This window comes from Mustela erminea, chromosome 5 (genome assembly GCF_009829155.1).
Source record: "Mustela erminea isolate mMusErm1 chromosome 5, mMusErm1.Pri, whole genome shotgun sequence".
In the NCBI taxonomy this organism is placed as follows: domain Eukaryota; kingdom Metazoa; phylum Chordata; class Mammalia; order Carnivora; family Mustelidae; genus Mustela; species Mustela erminea.
In genome coordinates this window covers 9199079-9220104 of record NC_045618.1, presented here as the reverse complement: position 1 = coordinate 9220104, position 21026 = coordinate 9199079, and the positions used below count along the sequence as shown (strand labels likewise).

At 46.9% G+C, this 21026-nt stretch overlaps 1 protein-coding gene across 15 annotated transcripts in view; it reads left to right on the top strand.

Moving 5' to 3' along the window:
• AKAP13 (A-kinase anchoring protein 13) overlaps positions 1 to 21026 on the top strand; it is a 179085-nt gene that overhangs the window by 126836 nt on the left and 31223 nt on the right. For 13 of the 15 annotated variants that reach the window (XM_032342095.1, XM_032342093.1, XM_032342094.1 and 10 more), the window contains 3 exons: positions 187 to 361; positions 15131 to 15198; positions 17254 to 17320. In XM_032342095.1, the coding sequence (XP_032197986.1) occupies positions 187 to 361; positions 15131 to 15198; positions 17254 to 17320 (310 nt within the window). The remainder of the gene's footprint in view (positions 1 to 186; positions 362 to 15130; positions 15199 to 17253; positions 17321 to 21026) is intronic. The other 2 variants (XM_032342090.1, XM_032342102.1) reach the window with 1 other exon arrangement.

The window sequence follows — 21026 nt, the reverse complement described above, 5'->3', positions numbered from 1 at the left end:
GTCTTCCCATAGCGTTTCCAGTGTAGCCGGAACACTCGCAACCTAGAAAAACCATTGTCCGGGACAGTGCTCTTAACTTCCGTGCAAAGCATTCTCCATCACACACCTGACCCCATGCCACCTGGATGCCCAGGTGAGAGGAGGGCCTCTGGGGTTCCGTTAACTGTTGGTTCTTTTCTTTGGCAGGAAAAGGAGAAAGAGAAAGAGAAGATCAAGGAGAAGGAGAAAGATTTGAAGGAGAAAGAGAAGGATAAGAAGACGGTCAACGGGCACACCTTCAGTTCCATCCCTGTCGTGGGTCCCATCAGCTGTAGCCAGTGCGTGAAGCCTTTCACCAGCAAGGATGCCTACACGTGTGCAGGTAAGCAGCACCCGTCTTCCTGCAAGGTGCGGCGCTCCGGGCTCGGGAAAGCTCATTCCGGGTTTCCCGTCCATCTAGCTGTGTCCCTTCCTGGTGTGTGTGGGGAAGTCGGCCTGTTAGGTCTGTCTAAAACATCCCATTGTGTCATCAGTTCCAAATGTAGAACATGCAGCCGGTGCATTTTTACAGAGAGCCCCAGTTTCTTATATTCTGTTCTGTTGCCCCCAAGCCACTGCCTGTCCCAGAAGTCTGTGTTGTGTCAAAACAGCCCCCAGCCTCAAACTCTAAAGTGACATAGCAGTCCCTCGTCAGGTTCTACGCGCTCAGTTCTTATTCTGGTACTTTGGCGGATGCTTCAGCCCTTTACCAGTGTCAGGTCATGGTGACTGCCAAGAGAAGACATTTACGCACGTGCCAAAATGTCCCATGCTGACCAGTGGCTGACCTCCTTCAAGCCACCTTTAAAGCCAAGTCTGTGAACTGAGCCCAGGTCCTGGGTTGGATAAGATACTGGGCAGGGGATGGTTAGCTTTTTTTTGGTCAAGGGCCACGAGCACATATCTTAGACTCCATGAACTGGACGGTCCCTGCACCACTGCTGGCCTCTGCTGTTGTGCAGAAGCGGCCTGGGCAGCACATAGACCAGTGAGCCACGGCTGTGTTCTGGTAAGACTTCACCAGTGGTGAACCTGGAATCATGTGATTTTCGTGTCATAAAGTACTCATCTTTATTTATCCCCCCCCAGCCATTTAAAGATGTAAAAACCATTAGTAGCGTATGGGCCATATAAGAATAGGCTATGGGATGGATCTGGCCCACAGACCCTGCTCGAAGGCACTGTGTCTCAAAAACACTGTCATCGGATAGAGAGAAAGTAATATTGGCAGTGCACACCACGGTAAGTCAGTGAGGCTGCCGTGGCCAGAAGGGACAGTCTGGAGATCCAGCCCCACTCTAGGCCCAGCCCGGTCACCCCAGAGGCCAAGGTGATTAGCACCGTGTTCTCCCTATACCCACATCAGACAAAATAGTGACGGATTCAGACGATCAGGACATCATGACCTTGTCGTGTTCTCAGTCATTTGTGCAGAGTATCCCAAGTGATTTGTTACCAAAAGTAATTAACTTACTGGAAGTTGAAGTTTTTAAAGGCTTGTTTGAGCAGACTCAAAGCTACTGCAAAAAATGGTTTCCACCCAGTTATGCTAGTCCGCAGTCCAACTTGTCGCTGCCACAGCTGTCGTGACTTTCTGAATGACTGGCTTTATGATCACATTCTTTCAAGATGACTTTTGTGGATCTATTATATCCCAAATGTTGTCTATAGCACTGTTTGTTGTACTGTCCTATTAAAAAACCCACCACCTCGTGGGAGGAGCTCTCATTGAGATCTTTGTGTGTATCACACACATTTATGTCCTTCTTGTACGACTCACTAAGAAATGGAGCGTTGCAGCATAGTGCTAAGTTTTATGAGCCCTCTAGAAAACCAGAGGCCACCACTGTCTGCTATCTCCTGCATATTTATTTTGGGGCCCAGATTCTATGAGGCTCTTCCCTGCGACACCCCACAAATGTCCTCTGGTTAGTTTCTTAGCCACTTGACACAGCTCCTTGGTACCAGACTAACTTGGTTGTCTAGGACAGTCGTCACCAAGCACTTTTTAGTATGTTCATGTATCATTAAAATGTTAGACTACTTGCACAGGGTGTGTATATTTGATACAAGAATTACACGCTTGTCCTGTCCTGTCCTTACAAAGAGCTCATTCTAGGGGCTCCTGGGTGGCTCATTTGGTTAAGCATCTGACTCTTGATTTCAGCTCAGGTTACGATCTCAGGATTGTGAGATGGAGCCCTGCATTGGGCTCTGTGCTGGGTGTGGAACCCGCTTAAGATTCCCTCCCCCCACCCCAGCCCAATACAGAAAGGGGGGGCAGGAAAGAAAGGAAGGAAGGAGAAGAGAGGAAGAAAGGAAAGAAAGAAAGAAGAAAGAAAAGAAAACTATTAGAGGAATAGGAGAATTCTTTTTGTTTGCTGGTTATTAGTCTTATTAATAATACTGTCTTAGGTCAGTGGTTTCTTTGCAGGAATTTGTAAGCTACTTCCTCATTTTATTCTAGTTGGAACTAATATAATCTAAAGCTCACTTCATTGAGCCCCTGCACACTTCCATTCATCACAGCATGCTGGAGGGACGAGAATGAGGACCGGTGCCGCTGTCCTTGCCCTTTCGAGGGCTCTCACCCCTAGAAACCTCTAGCACGGGTAAAGTGAAGCTTCCCAACATAGGGGCTGAGTGAGGCACCAGTATAGTGTCTGCATCAGCTCTATTTCTCTTTAAAGTCAATATAAATGAAAGCTGTAAAACCTTCCTCCCGTATCCCAAAGAATCCTTCTGTGTATCCCTCCTGCAAAGTGCCTTTTCTCCATTTGAGGAGCACTGGTCTCAGAGAAAAACAGACCTCCTATCTCTTGATTGGACAGTATGAAACTGATACTCCGAGAACTTCAGTGAAGCAGACCGAACATAGTTTATGTTCTGCTATAAAGTAGAAATATCCAGTGCAGTACATTATAAAAAAAAATAATAATAATACATAGCCAAGCCTGCAGCAAGGAAAATCCCTGAAGAAACTCAAAATCCGAGCACTAAAGAGCCTTCCTAGTAGGGAGCAGGATATCTGGCCCCAGGGCACATAGTGGAAGCTGGAGCTCAGACCCCAGATAAAACTGAGAGCTTTAGAGACTGTAACATCCGTGCTGAACGACTTGGAAAAACTCCGCCGCCCGGCCCTTCTGAAGCAGCAAGGAAACGTGCCTGCCTTCTCCCAGGACTCTGAGTGAGAATTCCGCACTATCTGTGAACCTGGGGTCCAAATTCACACCACCCATACTCCAAACTAAAGTTTCCACAAGTGGTCGAATGAAATCCCAATCTGAGAACGGTAAACACTAAGGAACCTCCGCTGACACAAATGCAGACCAGCCCTGCAGGGTCACACTGACAAGACAGGCTGGCTGGAGGTTCCCACGGGAGGAAAGAGGTCCTCTAAAGCTGAAACTGAGCTTTCAGTTAAACTGCATGGGCGCCTGGGTGACTCAGTCATCTGAGCATCTGACTCTTGGTTTCAGCTCAGGTCATGATCTTGGGGTCATGGGATTGAGCCCCATGTCAAGCTCTGCGCTGGGCCTGCTTGGGATTGTCTCTCTCCCTCCCCCTCTAACCCTCCCTGACTCGCACCCACACCTCTCTCTCTAATAAATTTTAAGAAAAGAGAGAGAAAGAAAATACACAGACCCCACATAAGGAAGTCAGCCGCCATGAGGAAGTTAGCAAAGGTACAAACAGGGCAAGATGTTGAGGTTTATTAAGAGGTCGAAATAAATAGAATTTCTAATGAAAGAACAGAACAGCTAATGGGTCGACCTGAAAAATAACAATAACATTTCAGGAATAAAAAGAGCCCCGGACCAATCTTCGTAGAGATTTTTCAGACATGTCACTCTTCCGCACCATTGCTGGACAGTTGTGATTTCTGTTTACAAAGGAAGAAAACGACTTCCACTCTGTCCCCCGCTTTAGGAAAGGGAGAGCTGGGTGAATGTTCTGGGAACTCTTAGGACTGCAGACTGGCTTTATTTTTGACATTTAACTGTCAATAATTATGCGCTTGCGTTCCTCTTAACTGAAATTCTTCCACAAAGACCAGTTGTCTCTGCCAAGCACTGCGTTTGGTATTGTGATCCATTCAGAAGCCCTTGGTGGAGAAATATTTATTGAGCAGCAGTGTGTGTCAGGGACCTTTTTTTCTTCCCAGTCGAATATATCTGATACATAACATTGTGTAAATGTGAGGTGTGCAACACACTAATTTGATGTGCTTATATATTGTAATATATTTGCCACCGTAGCCATATTTAGCCATATTTAGGCGCGTTTCTCAAGCTGCTTACGCTGCGGCATTTGAGAAGAGTTCTCAAAACTCTTCAAAAACCTTGGTAACTGCTCATTGCAGCATTATTTGTAATACAGAGAAACTTAAAGGAACTAAATAAATAACCATCAATAAAATATTGTATATTGGCTAAATGGAATTTGGAGCTGATACCACAAAGACCAGACTGAGGGTCAGCGAGCTCTTTCTGTAGAGGAGCTGGCAGAAGGGGTCCTGGGCTTTTTGCAGGTCTTTGTTGCGGCAGCTTGACTCTGCTCCTGGAACCACACGTAGAGGCAGCCCAAGATGAGGCCTGGAAAGTGAACGTGACTGTGTTCTGTAAAACTCTGTTCACACAATGGGTGTGGGCTGAATTCAGCCCACAGACCACAGTCTGCCAGCCCCTGGGATAACTCTGCCGACACAAACAGATCTCCAGACACTCTGATAAGTTGAAAAGGCAGCAGGTAGAACTGTACGTATGATCTGAATTTGTAGAAAACAAGTGAACGGTCATTGTTTCTATAAATAAGCAAGAATATTTAGAAGGGCATACCCCAGACTAGTATCAATTTAAAGGAAGAGACGAGGAGAGATCAGGGAGACTTTTTAGTTTATTCTCCTGTCTTGCTTGAGTCTTTTAAGACTGTGCTTGTATATAGTTGGTTCGAGCAAAAATGAAGTGTAAACCTTGGATCTGTGATAACTTAAAGATTTTTCTGGTTGTCAGCTGGTCTCTGATGAAAGAGCAAAATATGTCAGTATTTGATTCAAGAACTTAATGGACAAAGAGCCAAACGATACCAGAAAACAGCTTGGCAGGAGACTCGAGAGCTGCTCTTCCACTGTACTGACGGCACCAGCATGAGTAAGAAGCAATGTAGTCGATTCCACAGACTCACGGTCCTGAAACAGATGTGAAGTAGTATCAGAAGAGTTAGTGATGGAAGAGATGGAAAATGTTCTTTGAAGACCCAAAGAATCTTTTCCTTTGTGCTGTAGGGAACAGTGGAAACCATTGGTTTCTGGTTATAGTAGATAGATGACTCCTGCCGTGACTGTCTCCAGACAGCTTTTCAATTTAAATTCAGGTTGGAAAGGTTTTCTAGTTTATGTTCAGTAAATGTTTTATCTTACAGTGCTATTGATTTTTTTTAAAGATTTTATTTATTTGACAGAGATCACAAGTAGGCAGAGAGGCAGGCAGAGAGAGAGGAGGAAGCAGACTCCCCGCTGAGCAGAGAGCCGGATGTGGGGCTTGATCCCAGGACCCTGAGATCATGACCTGAGCCAAAGGCAGAGGCTTAACCCACTGAGCCACCCAGGCACCCCGCCATTTATTTTATATATATAATTCAACTGCTTCAACCTATTAAAAAACATATATATATGTACAATTCAACTGCTTCAACCTATTAAAAAACATATATATATGTTTTTTAATAGGTTGAAGCAGTTGAATTGTACCCTCCTTGGCTATATTAATTCTTTGCCTACATTAGACTAAAATGGCTCAGAATTAAACCTGCAGCTGGCATGGCACTGATTGTCAGATAGCAACAATATCTGCTGTGATGTAGGACAATGCACTTCTGCTAACCACAGGTATCTTGAGCCCTTTTTTTGTTTTCTCGAAATCTCTTCTGTGAAATGTACGTGGAGTTTCTCTTTTGCCGGGGTCCCTCCATGAGGCAGCATAGCCAGTCTTCCTAGACTGTGAAACCACTCACGCTGTTGGAATAGTGTGCACTAGGATTTCCCCTGGAGAGGGGGATCTGGGATACCTTTTGGAAACTTATGTGGCTCTAGGATACCAGAGGGATCCGTGAAGAATCACTTGTGTTGGTTCTTGTACTGAACAAAACTAAATGTGGGAGGTTTGAGACTCGGAGACTTAACTCATATCAGCCACAAGACTGTGTAGTAATTAAATAGTTTGATAGAGTAGTGGTTTTCCATTTTTTTTTTTTTTTCCGGTGGAAATGTTTTGTTAGTTCTATGGATTTTTTAATAAATAAATATATGTATATATAAAAAACTAATTTTAAACCTGCATTAAAAATCCACATGCTGAAAATATAACCAGATATTAACATCAGCACATTAGTATTTTTTAAGGATTTTATTTATTTGTTTATTTATTTATTTGCCAGGGAGAGATGACAAGTAGGCAGGGTGGCAGGCAGAGGGAGAGAGGAGGAAGCAAGGCTACTCAGAGAGCCCGATGTAGGGCTCGATCCTAGGACCCTGAGATCATGAGCTGAGCTGAAGGCAGAGGCTTAACCCACTGAGCCACCAAAGTGCCCAACATTAACATATTAACTTCAGCTATCAGCCTGCCTGCTGTTTGCATTTTTCCTATTTACAATTAATTGAAGAATATAATGTGATTGCAAAGAAAGTCATTTTTTAAACTGCTAGTATTCGGAACCTACTCATCTGTGTGAATGAAGATGTCCCTATATTGTGTACGCAAAACGAAATACAGGAGTGTAAATTAGATGCTGAGGTAGTTCCATGAATTGCAGCTGTCCTAGGCAGCTCTAATTTCTGATTTTTAGATCCATTAAAGCAACTTCATTGTTTTCATTTGCTGACTTCAAAAGTAAATGTTAAAATTGTGACTCGAAAAGCCACCCTGAATATTTTACACATTTGATGGCATTTCACTGTATTTCTCACTCAAGACTTTTTAAAGGAGGAAACCAATCAAATACCAGATTGGCTACTCAATTTATGCTAGCAGCATTTATAAACTTATAATGGGGTGGAACTTTTATGGATTGGTCTGTTTGGCTTAACTGTTTCTTCTGGAAGCATAGTATTCCATGGAGTCCAGCCTGGGGTCACTGGAGACTTTCTGATTGGAGGTCTGTCAGGGGAAGGGAGTATCAACATCCTCAGCCAGTGGTTCTTTGATTTATGGCAATAGCTTGATCTAGCAAAAATCACAAGTTATGTTAGTTCTCCCTGCTCTGCAAAAACAAGGGAAAAGAGTAATATTTTTGAAGTTTAAACTGAAAGAATCAGACAGCAAAAAGGAACACTTTGATAGGGCCTGTTACCTTCTTCTGCACCTAAGGTTCAGAAATCCGGGTTTCATTCGCATACCACCCCACCTCAGAGCTTGCTCCCTGCCCCCCCTGCAGCTTTGCACTCAGCCCTGGGGGAGTGTTGAAATAGGCTCAGCATTTGGTGGTGGCATTAAGATGTGTGTATGACAGTGTGCAGCCTGCCACAAGAAAAAAATCAAGGCTTGAAAGCAAGGGAACAATGTGTAGTCATTTTCCCAACGGAGCAAAAGCAATCGGCTGATTCTCTCCAGCTTCCTGAAGAACAGAGCCTGCGATGAATGTTTGTGTGTGTGAAGCACCATCTGTTATCTTAGCAGGAAGTGGAAAATATGAGTAATTTGGAGATTCAGAACCTTTTTTTCCCTTTTCTCCATCCCCTCCCATGTTCAGGCTCTTCCCAGGAGTCTCAGGAAATGTAGCATCCCTCCAGTTAGTCCCTTACCCTCCTGGGAGCTTTCCTTTTCTGTTAAACATAACCGTCTGTGGCCAGCTCCTGGAGCCTCCCACCCAAGCCCCTGCTCGGTCAGGTGTGAGTCATGGTCTGGGAAGATCAGCCACATAGCCCATCGTACTGATAGATAGATGATGGTGGCTGATAATTGACGGGGCGCCAGTCTTCCAAATGTCATTAGTCCCTTTAACATATTCCTCTGCATGCATATACTAAGCCATTCAACAGGATAAGAGCATTTTAAAACCCATCAACATCTCTCGACTCCACTGGTATACACCTGGACCAGTCTGAATTAAGTCATAATCCTGGATGAAAGCTTGAATTCCTTTACGTGGACTTGCGTGGAAATGGTCTTGATCACAGACACTGGAAATGGCAAGAGTGAAGCTTCCATATAGTTTCTTTGCAGCCTGCTGTGGGGTGGTGGGTGGGGGTTTGGCGAAAACCACAAAAGCCAAGACTAAAACCCCCTGCCAGGACCACTTCCATGTATTTTAATTTAGGAGAAATCCGGCAGGTCTTTTTTTCTCAGCCATAATTCGACTCTTGTTTTAGGGTTAGGTCTCTTTAATGGGAAAGGAAAGAGTGTCTTTTCAATTCTTCTTAAGCTACATAAAGCTTCCCTTGAAAAATCAGCTGTTCTTTCCAGCTGCCACAAATAATCTGGTCTTTGGAATGCGTGGTGGAGTCCTTCAGAGTAAGGAATTCATTATGTTTGGGTTTCAGATCTTGTCAGTGGTTCTGTTTAATTTGCTTTAAACAGATGTAAGATGATCTTGAGATGATTGCTGATTTACTTTCTGTTGTGTTAGCAGCTTCTGAGTACTTTTGTGGTAGGTTGTTTCTCTTGATTAAAAAAATAAACAAGCAGATCAGCTACACTCTGAATAGGAAACAGGAGAGTGTTCAGAACGTGTGTGCTGGTCGGATTTTGCTTTGGATTTCATCTGGGAAGGCAGCTCTCTGGATGCTGTTTTCTGATGTGTAGAGTTCATTGCTTACATGGGATAGTATAATATACATAATCGATTAGAGAAAAGACATTTGTCGCTTAGGGGAAAGGGAGGCGAAAGAGGAGCCCATCAGTTCCCACTCAGGCAGGGCTCTCGTGTTTACCGGCGTTCTTAGGCACACTTACCAGCGCTAGTTACATGAGCCCTTCAGCAAAGGTGGTGGGGCTCTCTTCTGTGGCTTTCCTCTTGTTCTGTACATCATCTTTGTGGTTATTACACCAGCTACAAAGAACATTTTCCGTGCCTTATAGCTTAGCCTGTAGCTAATACGCTGTCAGTCCAAACTACCATGTTTCACACTTCCCAGAGATTTGAAACAAAATAAGTTGCAGAAAGAATTTGGGAGAATGTATTTCCAAGTTGCTCATACAAACTGGCTTGTTGCTGTTTCCATTATCGCTTGTTTTAGTTTTAGTTTTAGTTTCTGGTTGAAATGATAGGAAGCAGTTGCACTTTTCTGTCCTTAACTGTAAGCCTTCATCCTGTTCCTTGAGAAAGATCAGAGGATTTTCTCCAGATCCATTTTGCTGCTCAGATGTGCCTCCACTAGGCAGGACTCCTAGCATGTTCCCTGAGGATGATCAGTGACTCAGGGTGGGAAGTCCCCTCACTTCGGAACTCAAGAAGGTGACTCCTCCCTTTCATTGCCATCCTGACCTGTCCAGGACCTGTGCTGTCCTGTGATTTCAGTACCGTTCGGTAGGGCCGTTCCTCTTACCCTCCTTCAAAGCATCGTTTCCGAGTTTCTTACCAGTTGTTTTTTGTTTTTCTGCTGAGAGAGAGACAGCGTGTCATATAAACAGCTCACCACAGCTCTGTGGCGGTTGGTGGCAGAGGTTTTTAAAAAAAAAAAACAAAAACAGATAGATGATATTTCCCAGTTATGTGGGTTTTCCTTCATGTTCTTTTGTCTGATGCCTCCTGGTAGTGAAAAAAAGAAGTTGAAGGCTGAGCTGTTTGTGTTTAAATTCAGAGGAATCTAATTAGGAGCCAACTCTGTTCTCGTAAACCACTATGCTGAGACCTTTCTGAATAGCCTTGAAAAATGAAAGCATGTTGCTTACTGCTATTAGGAAATCTTTTTCTTCTAAATAAATAAAAGGCCAAATAATTTTTGGAACTCCCTGACAACATGGTATGGTTTGTGGCAGAGAGCTTGACAGTGTCTTCGAGTCTCCTGCTCTTGGTCATTGTCTGTGTTCCAGAACCGAGAAGAAGGTTCTAACCTCGTGACTCTGGCTGATGTCAGTGGGGCCGGAGTCTCTAAACCACCTCACACACCACTAAAACTATGGCTGCAAACAGAGTCCGGGACAACTCAGTAACAAGCTGAGTGTTTTTCAAGTAGGTACTTGAGTATGTCAGGCAGACATCCACGTGAATGACTTCTCACTGAGACACAAGCCCTATTACAGACCACATTATGATTTCAGCTCATGAGAGGTTTGGGGACCTGTCTCAGCTGACTAAGAAAGTGAATTTGTATGAAAAGTTGTTTTTTAGAAGTACATTTTATTATTACATCTGCATGTGTGATTCATCAGTTGGGAGTTGTCTTTCACATCCCAAACACTGGCCTGAGAACTTGACTACTATGGAAGTCTGTTTAAAAGTGAAGGCACCACCTCTTCAGAAATCGCCTTTGCTTAGTTCTTTGGTGTTAGAGCTGACTGGGGAGACAGGTCGTGTCCCAGTGTACTAAGGGGTCACTTGTAGATCGAAATTAGTGGCAGGTTCTCAGGCAAATCCCACCTCCTGTGTTGCCCATAGAGGTCAAAAACATTATTGATTTTCATTAAAGCAGAGAAGAGAATGCACTTCTGTAATTGGACTAGAAGACAAGAGAGGCTGATTGAAAAATTGTTTTTAATCTATGACAACTATGATTGACTTTAGAAGTTAAGGAAATATTTATGGGGCACCTGGGTGGCTCAGCGGGTTAAAGCCTCTGCCTTCGGCCCAGGTCGTGATCCCAGGGTCCTGGGATCGAGCCCCACATCGGGCTCTCTGCTCAGTGCAGAGCCTGCTTCTCTCTCTCTCTCTCTCTCTCTCTCTCTCTCTCTGCCTACTTGTGTTCTCTGTCAGATAAATAAATAAAATCTTAAAAAAAAAAAAAAAGAAAAAAAAGTTAAGGAAATATTTAAAAGGAAATCCAAGGAACTTTGGAGGATATTAGAATGTGATGCACTGGGGTTTGGTTTTGGTTTTTAAATACTAGTACAAAGTAGTACATTGATAATGTGACAGACCTATGTATGCCTCCCTCAACATGAGAAGGTAGTAACATTTTATTATATTTATTATATACTTACTTTATTAACTCAGATTATTTTTTACTTTTGAAGAAATAAACATTACAGTTGAATCCCCCCGTATTTCCCTGCCTAATCCTCTTCCTCACTCCTCAAGGACAAGCACTGTCATAAATTCAGTGTATATGTAGTCTGTATTTTGTAATTTTGTCTCCTACATAAATGTTTAATTTTTTTTTGTTTTTAGTTGACATAAATGGTACCATATCTCATTCTGTAATTTGCTTTATTCTCAACATTAAATCCAGCAGATCCGGATTATTGAAACTGATCAATCTCTGGACCATTGACTTCTCTTAAATGGTATTCCATTTTATGAATATATCCGATCTGTCCCACTGCTAAGTCACTTGGGCCGTTTCCAGTTTTTCTCTGTCACAAGCAGAGCTGCAGGGATCCTCTCTGTGCACCAAGGGAATCGCTAAGTCGTCAGGTGGGCACCTTGTCAGCTTAACTGCATGTTGCCAAGATGCTGTCCAAAGCAGAGGAACCAGCTTCTCCATCCCTCGGCGGATGCCGGGAGTTCCCGCATCACCGCTTCCTCACCGGTACCTGGACTGGGCAGGCTTTTATTTTATCCAACCTGGTTGGACACGAAGGGGTATTTCTCTGTTGTTTTAGTTTGCATTTCTGATTTCTAGAGAGATCAGGCACCGTTTTGTGTTGTGAACGGCTCGTACACGGTCTGCACGACTTTTCTGTTGCGATCTTTGTCTTTTTCTTACTGGTTTATGACAAGTCTTTAACACTGTCAGGACCGTGATTGTGTGTGGCAGTACATGTAGTTTCGCTTCAAAATGTGTGGTTTTCTTTGTCTGGCGTATGGATTTGTTAGTTTTCCTCATACGCTTATCTTCCACGTTTTAAAGTGTGTTTTGTTAAGTAGAAGGGACAAACCAGAGGTTCTCCTGAGAGGGGACAAGGAGGAATGGGGTTAAAGAAGAGGTCTCTGAAACACTTGAGCTGAGCGGGGATTTGTGAAAGACAGAGGAAAGGTGGCGAGGGGAGCCTGTGCGTGAGAGGGAGGATGGGCCACCTACGACCTTGGAATTGGGGGCGGGGGGCTCTGTGCTCCCCAGCATCTGCATGGCAGGCACCCCGGAGTAAGGATAGCGTGCAGACGGGGGACTGTGTCTGTCTTACTAGAACATGACTGTAGGAATTGTCTCAACTACCAAGCAGGGCTTCTTGCTGTGGGTACAGCAGCTTGGAGCACCTGCCCACCTTTCCCCGCTCTTCAGACATCTAGTGCTCACTGTGGGCTGGGAACTGGGCATAGGGATCTAAAAGTTGTAAAAGACAAAGTGAGACTCCCTCAAGGAGTTTTCTGTCCAGTGGAACAGAGCGGCCAGTCCAGTACTGTGATGGAGGCCGGCGTGAAATTCCAGAAGAGCAGCAGTGGAAAGTCTTTCTTTCCCGGGTGGGTCAGGACTTCATCGAGGTGAGTCCTGCTGACCCAGTCAGGGAAAGGGACACAAGCACAAAAGACTGTTTGCTCAGGGCTCACAAGCACGACCAAAAACATAGTGAGCGTCTGGAAGTTCATGCATGGCAGACCGTATCGAGCCAAGTGGGAAATTTGAGCTTCACCGTAAAGATGATGGGAGCCGCGGGAGAGTGTCTGGGAGGTGAGAGGCCAAAAACAGAGTTAACTACAAACCAAGGAAGACATACGGTCCAGCCCACCTGTTGCCTCTTTGGGACTTCCCTGGAAGACTGCTGGCTGGGGAGGCATGAGGTCTCCAGCCCAGCTTCCCCGGGGTCTGGGTCCTGGAACAGGACGTTGCATGAATGCAAACAAGGGCAGAGCCACACTGGCATCTCAGGAGTCACCTGGATTTCTGTGTGTGGTTCTGCTGTTTCTCTCAGTAGTAAAACAGTGACTTCTTTATCAAAATTGATCCTTATTTTCAAGTCACAGTGAACTGGACAAATTAATGAGAGCCAGTGGTTTCCGGTTCTTTAGAGAAACATCCTCCAAATGTTTACTCTTCCTAATTAGAATGAGTCACTCCCCAGGGGTCTCTTTCCTTATGTCCAGAAAGGGACATTGCTGAGAAACCCCAGCATTTCTGGTCAGTGGCACATAACCTCTCTCTCACCGCCAACCTTTAGAGCAGCTCACAGCTTACATGGGGGTGACCGCAGGCGGTAGTAATGACAGGGACCCTGGCATCCACTCTGCTCCTGGAGGAGGACACAGGGCGGAACGGGAACAGCGTTTTGACTGAGTTGCTTCTGGGATTTTCCTCTTGTTGGTACCAACGTTAGCCTTTCTCAGCAGAGCCTCTCCACGTCCTGCCATTGGTAAAGGAACTTAGGTGTCTCTTCAGGTTTGTTAACAGAAAGGTGACTAGAGAGTGAATGTCACGAGGGGTGAAGCCAGAAGAGGTCAGCTAGATGGGGGCAGAGGCAGGCCTAGGAGAGAAAGGCCCAGAATAAAGCCTCACCCCACCCCCAGGACCCCAGACTGGTTGCGACTGTGGCCCATCCTGTTGACAAAAGCAGACATGCTCCTCCTAGCCTCCTGGGTGGTGGTGGCCTCTGTCAAGGCTTCTCCTGTCAGGGCCCTTCCCTGGACGTGACCTCGGGGGTGGCTGGGGCCACCTTAGTGGTAATTCAGATGACACAGAAGCTGAAGTCTTTAGCTGCGTGAACCTTGTGGGACACTCCGGTGGAATTTACTTTGAAAAATTACCCCAAGGGAGAATGTGGACCCTCCTCTCATTTACTGGATGGGGAAACTGAGGCACTATGGAACGACGTGCATGTGCCGCACTAACTAGCAGAGCCAGGACCTAAATCAGATGTCCCGCAGAGCAGTTCCTCCTGGGCTCCTGTCAGTGCTAATGAGTTGGCATCTCACATCTTATAATCAGATCGTGTCAGGGCACCTGGCCTTTGGGTAGAGGAGACCTAGTAGGTCTTGAATAGGAGCCGTGAGCCAGGCTCTGTGCTAGAGAGACGTAGAGACTCAGCAAGAGATGCAGCACTCTGGAGAACACCGGGAGACCGTGACGGTACAGCGTGACGGGTGGCACTAGAGCTCCGTGAGCCGAGTAGGCGTGGCGGGAGCAACTGTTGAGAAAGGGCCGGTGGGAAGAGGCGTCTCGGCCCACCGTGAGTGAGCGGACGTGGGCGGGACCTGGGGTGCTGCCTGTTGAATGGTGTCCGGTTGATTCTCTCAGGGAGCCTTCCTGGAGAGGCTCTCTTTGCCCGGTGCCCCCACAGACAGATCCATTGTTTGTTTCTGCTTCCCCTCTGGCCTCCTGGCGCGGTTCTGTTTTATGACTTCATAGCAGCAGTAGGAGCTGACAGCAGCCCTTCTGAGGCCCAGAGGCGTGGGCTTTTGCGTCAGTGGCTTGGGCGCCGAGGGAGTAAGAAGTAAGGTTGAGGCTCGTATCACAGGCAGATGTGGCCTCCCCTCCGTCTTTCAGGAAGTATCCCACTTGATCCCGAGTCAGGATGCCCTGACCTGCCTGGGGCGGTTCTGAGCACCTCTCTTTTGCGTCTCCTGACTCCGCTGGGTGGGAGGAAGCTCAGGGTGGTTACGATCCCAAGCAGAAGGACATAAACAGGCTCTCGGATTCCCACTCTGCCTTTGACACAGCCATGTGGATATCCCAAGTCCCGGGAAGGGGCTCTGTTTGTGGATTTGTGACTTCGACCTCCCATGTTGACAGCAGACATTTTTACTTTCCGTTTTGCTCGGTAAGCTCTCAGCTTCCTGCCTGAGAGGCTCCAGACTTCTCGTTTCGGTGACTCAGAAATCACATCTGCTCTCCTCTCTCCTCCTCCCCATGACGTCACGCGCCTGCTTTCTGGCAGGGACCACAGTCTGTAATCCCAGTTAAAGCCGCCTTCTGACATGCAAGTGACTTAACTCGGGAATCCACGGGCCGCTGTGGCCGCGGGGAGGCAGAGTCCCAGATCTCTCAACTTGGTGGAAGTCACCTTGGGCTTTGCTTGCTTTCCAGGTTGCGGTGCGTTTGTCCACAAAGGCTGCAGAGAAAGTCTGGCCTCCTGTGCAAAGGTCAAAATGAAGGTAAGACATTTCTTGGGGTGGGGAGAGGCCTGGTTGGGGTTTTTGTTTGTTGTGATCATTTGGTACCAACCCTGAGACCAAAGCAACCAAACAGTCATTCTTCTCGGAAGCGACCGAGTCTCTTCTTCACTGACACACTTGGGAATCTGTGGCTTTTGGAAAACAAAATGGCTTCAGAAGTCTTGTGTTAAATGCACATTTCTCTGCATTTCTAGCGTCTCTGTGTTGCTGTCAAAGTGGTTTTTGCTTGTAAGCACGCCCGTGGGCCCGCCCTGCTGCTCATACACCCCGCTTCCTCATGGCCACCCTGAGGGCAGCAGGTGGCACTCGGGGGCTTTGAGCTGCCGGGGAGCTCGGTGGTGGAGGGTTGGACGTGGCCTGCCGGTGGCACCGGTGTCCACAGAGCAGGGAGCAGTTGGCTCTGGTCACGTGATGCAGGAAGAGGCAGCAGCCCGGCGTGGGGAGGGATCTCGTGTGCTGTGTGGTAATGGGCACCACTTATCGGATGGCCCTTTGAGAGAGTGGGTTTGGGGACCACTTTCGAGGTAGCCTCTGTGGTTTTCGGTGTTCTGGTCCCCTGTAAATAAATGTCCTCTGTCCTTGTCTGAGGAGCACTCTCCAGCTGCATCCACACGATGTGCAGCCTGCGTGGGCTTCGTCAGAGAGCAGACGTGTGTCTAGCTCGGCGGCCTCACACTAGACTGAGTGTGCGTTAGAGTCCCCTCAGGGACCTGCCGAAAGACCATTCACTGCTCCCCCTCCCCTGCACACTCTGGGGTGGGGCCCAGGAATTTGCATTTCTAAGTTCCCAGATGATGCGGGGGCCGAGAGTCTGAGCTGGTGTAAAAATGACACACTTCTGTGCCCCAGATCTCACCAGCCCATCGACATCAGTTATGGTTGGCTCTCGAAGTATTTTTGTTGATGATGCAGTTTGTTTTTTCTAATCCCATTTCGTATCTAATTTCTCCTTAAGAAATTGGAAGATCTCACAACCCTGGTTATTTCCTCATAGCCAGCGTTCCCGATTTTCAGCTTGCTCTTTTTCCGGTTATCCATAGTACTCACCTTCTCAGAGTTTCTGCGTAACAGCCTGTATTTAGTCGGGAATGTTTGATCCGTTGATAGATCCTAAGCATGCAGCATGGAATCTGGCGGTCTAGGTCCCTAAATGTTGGGGAACAAGAACGTGAAGTGTAATCCCCGGGGGCTGAGCAGCTGCCGCGTCCCTGACAGATGTGCGGGTTCCCTCCCCACCCCGCCCCCTTGCCTCCTTCGCCTGTTGCCTGCCTAAGCCCACGGGCACTGAGTTTGTGGTCTGAGGGGACTTAGTGCTATTGCGAATGAACTAGGCTCTGTAGAAGGCTGACGGTAGAGGTAGCGTCTCCCCTATAAGAGAACACAGCCTCAAAGGGAGAGTTCCATTTTTAAATTGGAAGTAGCCTGTGTCCACTCATAGTTTATCTCAGAGTACATTGGTTCACTCTGTAACTGCTCACACACAGTGTTTCTGTCACATGCCCCAACAAAAGTCTCAACTGAAATTCGTACCATACCTAAGGACTGTTTAGTGCCTCGTTGATGCTAGTCACTGGAGAAACAGCGATGAAAAAGGCACAGATGCGACAGCGATGAAAAAGGCACAGATGCGACAGCGATGAAAAAGGCACAGGCCGACAGTGACCGTAAATGAGGGCAGCTAGATGATCTGTGCCAGCTCCTCAGGGCCTGCCAGGCACTGCCTTGGGTGAGGAGAAGAAAGGAGGTGATGGGTGGCTTGACCCAGGAGGCGTTTCTCCCGTGGTCTTGAAATCAAGGGAGACCCTGGGGCGAAGGGGCACAGGGCATTCCTGGCAGGAGAAGCAGCCTTTGCGGGGTCCTGGCGCTTGGCAGGTTCCGAGTGAAGAGCCCGTGGGGGTGGCCGGTGGGATGCCGAGCACCGTCGGCCGCGCACCGTGCTAGAGCTCTCTCCCTGCTCTGGGCTCCTTGAGACCTGACCCAAGCGAAGTTGCGGGTGCGGTCCTCGTGTGTTCATTTATTTCCTTTCTCCTTCAGCAGCCCAGAGGGAGCCTTCAGGCGCAGGACACGTCTTCGCTGCCCACAGTCATCATGAGAAGCAAGCGTAAGTCAACAGTCCTGTCCTCCGGCCCTTCTTGACTCTCTGGTTCAGGACTTAAACATACTTTTCTAATATTCATCTGTTATTCTTAATCAAGATTTGAGCATTTACTTTGTGGTAAGTTAGAGAGGGCTGCAGGTGATGGACCAAAAGCCTGGTGTTCCCCCATCAAACTCTCTTGGAAGGCTTCTAGACTAGTATGTGTATCGGCTTGAAAGGCAGCCTGTGTCTGTGTGTTTAAGCAGCTGATCCCACGCATCTCGAAATTCCTCTTCCATGAGTTGACAGTTACACTTGTTTTTGGCACCTCAGGGTTGCGCAAAGAAAATGAGATCTTACTGATTAAGCTTCTTAGTTTAGGGGCACCTGGGTGGCTCAGTCAGTTGAGCATCTGCCATTGGCTCAGGTTATGATCTCGGGGTCCTGGGATTGAGCCCCGTGTCAGACTCTCTGCTCAGTGGGGAGCCTGCTTCTCCCTCTGGTCCTCCCCACTGTGTGTTCTCGCTCGCTCGCTCTCATATTCTCATATGAATAAATGAATAAATAAAATCTTTTTTTTTTTTTTTTTTTTTTTTTAAATTTTTTTAGGGGCACCTGGGTGGCTCAGTGGGTTAAAGCCTCTGCCTTTGGCTTGGGTCATGATCCCAGGGTCCTGGGATCGAGCCCCGCATCAAGCTCTCTGCTTAGCAGGGAGCCTGCTTCCCCCTCTCTCTCTGCCTGCCTCTCTGCCTACTTGTGATCTCTATCAAATAAATAAACAAAATCTTTTAAAAAAAATTTTTTTTATAATTTAGTTTATAAACTGTTTATAATTTAGTTTATAAGCTGTGAAGTTAAGTAAATAGTTCTTTCTCCCCAAGGACTTCAAGCGGTTCACAGAATTCAGTCATTCACTTGGTACTGTCTCCAGCCAGTGTGTGCAAAGCTCCACTTCGGTTTTACTTAATGTTCTCCCTTTCTCATTCCCCATCCCCAGCCTCCTTCCTTCCCCTCCGTGGTGCCCATATCATTATTTAACATATATCCTTGTGATCTGCTCTGTCTTTGCTCAGATGTTTGTGTCTGAAATTACCTTCACTGTTTTGGGTCGCATTTGTAGTAGGTAAGACTGACACTTCTTCGTTCTTTTTTCTCAACCTGTCATTTTAAGATCTGTGCACGTTCTTATGTATGAGCTGTTTTTTCAGACGGCTGCATGGCATTCTTCCATAAACCTGTTCCATAATTTAATTATCGGTTCCCCTGAAGATGGATATCTAAGTCATCTCCAGCTGCCACCACAAATAACGCAGGACTGGGTATCATCTTAATTGGCTCTCCAGGAACCCATGTGGGATTTCCCCCTAAGGCAGTGTTTCTCAAAGTGTAGTTCCTGGATCCTTAAGACGTGCACATTCTTAGGCCCTACTGACACCTACTAAGTCAGAAGTCCCAGAGGTGGAGCCTAGTGATCTGTGCTCGAACAGATCCTCTGGGTGAGTGTGATGCACAATCAAGCTTGAGGACCACTGCTCCGCACGCACTTGCTCTGAGTTCTTCCAGAAGCGTGCGAATTCCCTCTAGGTGGGTTAAGTCTGCTGATGCTCACTCTTTGCCCGTAGATTACTATAAGAGAGGTTTTGCCAGACCGACGCCCACTGTAAGTAGTGATCCAACCCATTCCACTACCTTCTACCAGTCTACTCTTCCGTAAACATTTTTTCTTGGACATTATCCCTTGCTGCAGAACTAGCATCTTTCTTTTTTGTTTTAAATACCTATTGTATGTTAGGTGATGTATGCTACCTCTGACCCCCACAAGTATTCTCACTCCTGTTTCACACCCCCTGACGCAGTATGGTGGTGAAGAGTACAGATTGTGGATTCAAGTCGTGTGGGTTTGAGTCCCAGCCCTGCCAGTCAGTAGCCGTGTGACCTTGGGCATTTACTACATCCCTCCTCTGTGAACAGATGAAAACAGTTCAGTGGGTGGTTGTCAGGTTTAAATAAGATTACACCCGTCAAGAACCTAATAGTAGGCGTCCTAGTAGGCCTCCAAAGTGTTAGCTTTGGCTACTACCATCATTCCCACACAGGGAAACTGAGGCTCGGAAATATTACGTCACTTCCCTGACTGGAGTAGGGGTTGGCTTCAAACAAGGGAAAGCTGTTATTTTCACCCTGTTATTCCGTCCTTTAAAAATAAAGTTCTTGCCCACACTGGGTGTGGAGGTTACTTAAAAAATGTGTATTTTTTTAATTTAAGGGAAAAAAAACCCCAATCAGTTGTTCTTTATCACTTTTAGGGTTCTGCATAGCATGACTTCATTCTGATTCTCCAGCCTTTTCTACAGATTCTTTATATCCATCCTCTTTCCTTTTTTCCCTTTGTTCTCTTCTACTTGTGCTCTTGGCCTCTCTGCCTTCCTTCATACACTTCTCCTCATCTCGGTGTCCTGTCTGCCTTCCGACCTACCCACATCCACACCATTCTCCGAGAGCCAGCGTCTCCTCCTCCGTCAGATTGTATCTGCTCTCTGACCCCCTCCTAAAACACCGAGGACGGCCCCAGGCCCTTGGACGCTTCAGCACGTTCCCTTCCTGCCGTCGCGCTCACTCCCTGTTGGAGCGAACCCCCATCTCCTGCTTCTCGGGTGCTTCCTGCCAGAAGGGTCCGGTCATACGGTCACGTAGTGTGTTTCTGGTGTTTTATTGTCTCACCTTCCTCTAAGTCGAATTTGAATTGGAAATTAATGGTTTTGTTAATTTTTTATGAAGTCAGAAACCTCCCGCAAGACCGTGAATGTCAAAGCAGCCGCCCCAGTCTTATTTCTTGCAGCTCCTGACACTGGCGGGGATAGAAAGATCATGCAGCTCGAGTCTGGGGCACGAGCTCAGTTACCAGGGAAAAGTAATTTGTTAGCCAAATGCCAGGGTGCCCACTCGAGCATAACATGGGAGCTCCGGCATCCTCTCTGGGCATGTTCCGGAGACCTGCGCGGTACGAGAACAGCTGAGCTGGGTGACATTACCGTTTTGCATTTTCCTCAGCTGTAAGTTAAAGTAATTGGTCAGAGTCTGCGTTCTCAAACAATGTGCAGAAGGATCCCTTGGGGAGCTCCTAAAACGTGTGGACCCGGGCCCCACCCGCAAGGGACGAGAAGTGCTGGGGTCTGCGTATCTCACAAGCACCTCCCACGTGGCTGGATAGGCACTCGCAAAGAATGCCGGGCTCTCTCACCTCGGTTTCTTTTTTTTTTTTAAAGATTATATTTATTTATTTGGCAGAGGGAGATCACAAGTAGGCAGAGAGGCAAGCAGAGAGAGAGAGGAGGAAGCAGGCTCCCTGCCGAGCAGAGAGCCCGATGTGGGACTCGATCCCAGGACCCTGAGATCATGACCCCAGCCGAAGGCAGCAGCTCAACCCACTGAGCCACCCGGGTGCCCCTCGGGTTTCTTCTGTCCGGAAAATTTTCCCAATTTTATTTTATTTAACCTTGAGTTACTTTCTGTGTTTAAATATACTATTACCCAGGGCGCCTGGGTGGCTCAGCAGGTTAAATCCTCTGCGTTCGGCTCAGGTCATGATCCCAGGGTCCTGGGATCAAGCCTCGCGTCAGGCTCTCTGCTCAGCAGGGAGCCTGCTTCCTCCTCTCTCTCTCTCTCTCTCTCTCTGCCTGCCTATCTGCCTACTTGTGATCTCTGTCTGTCAAATAAAATCCTTTTAAAA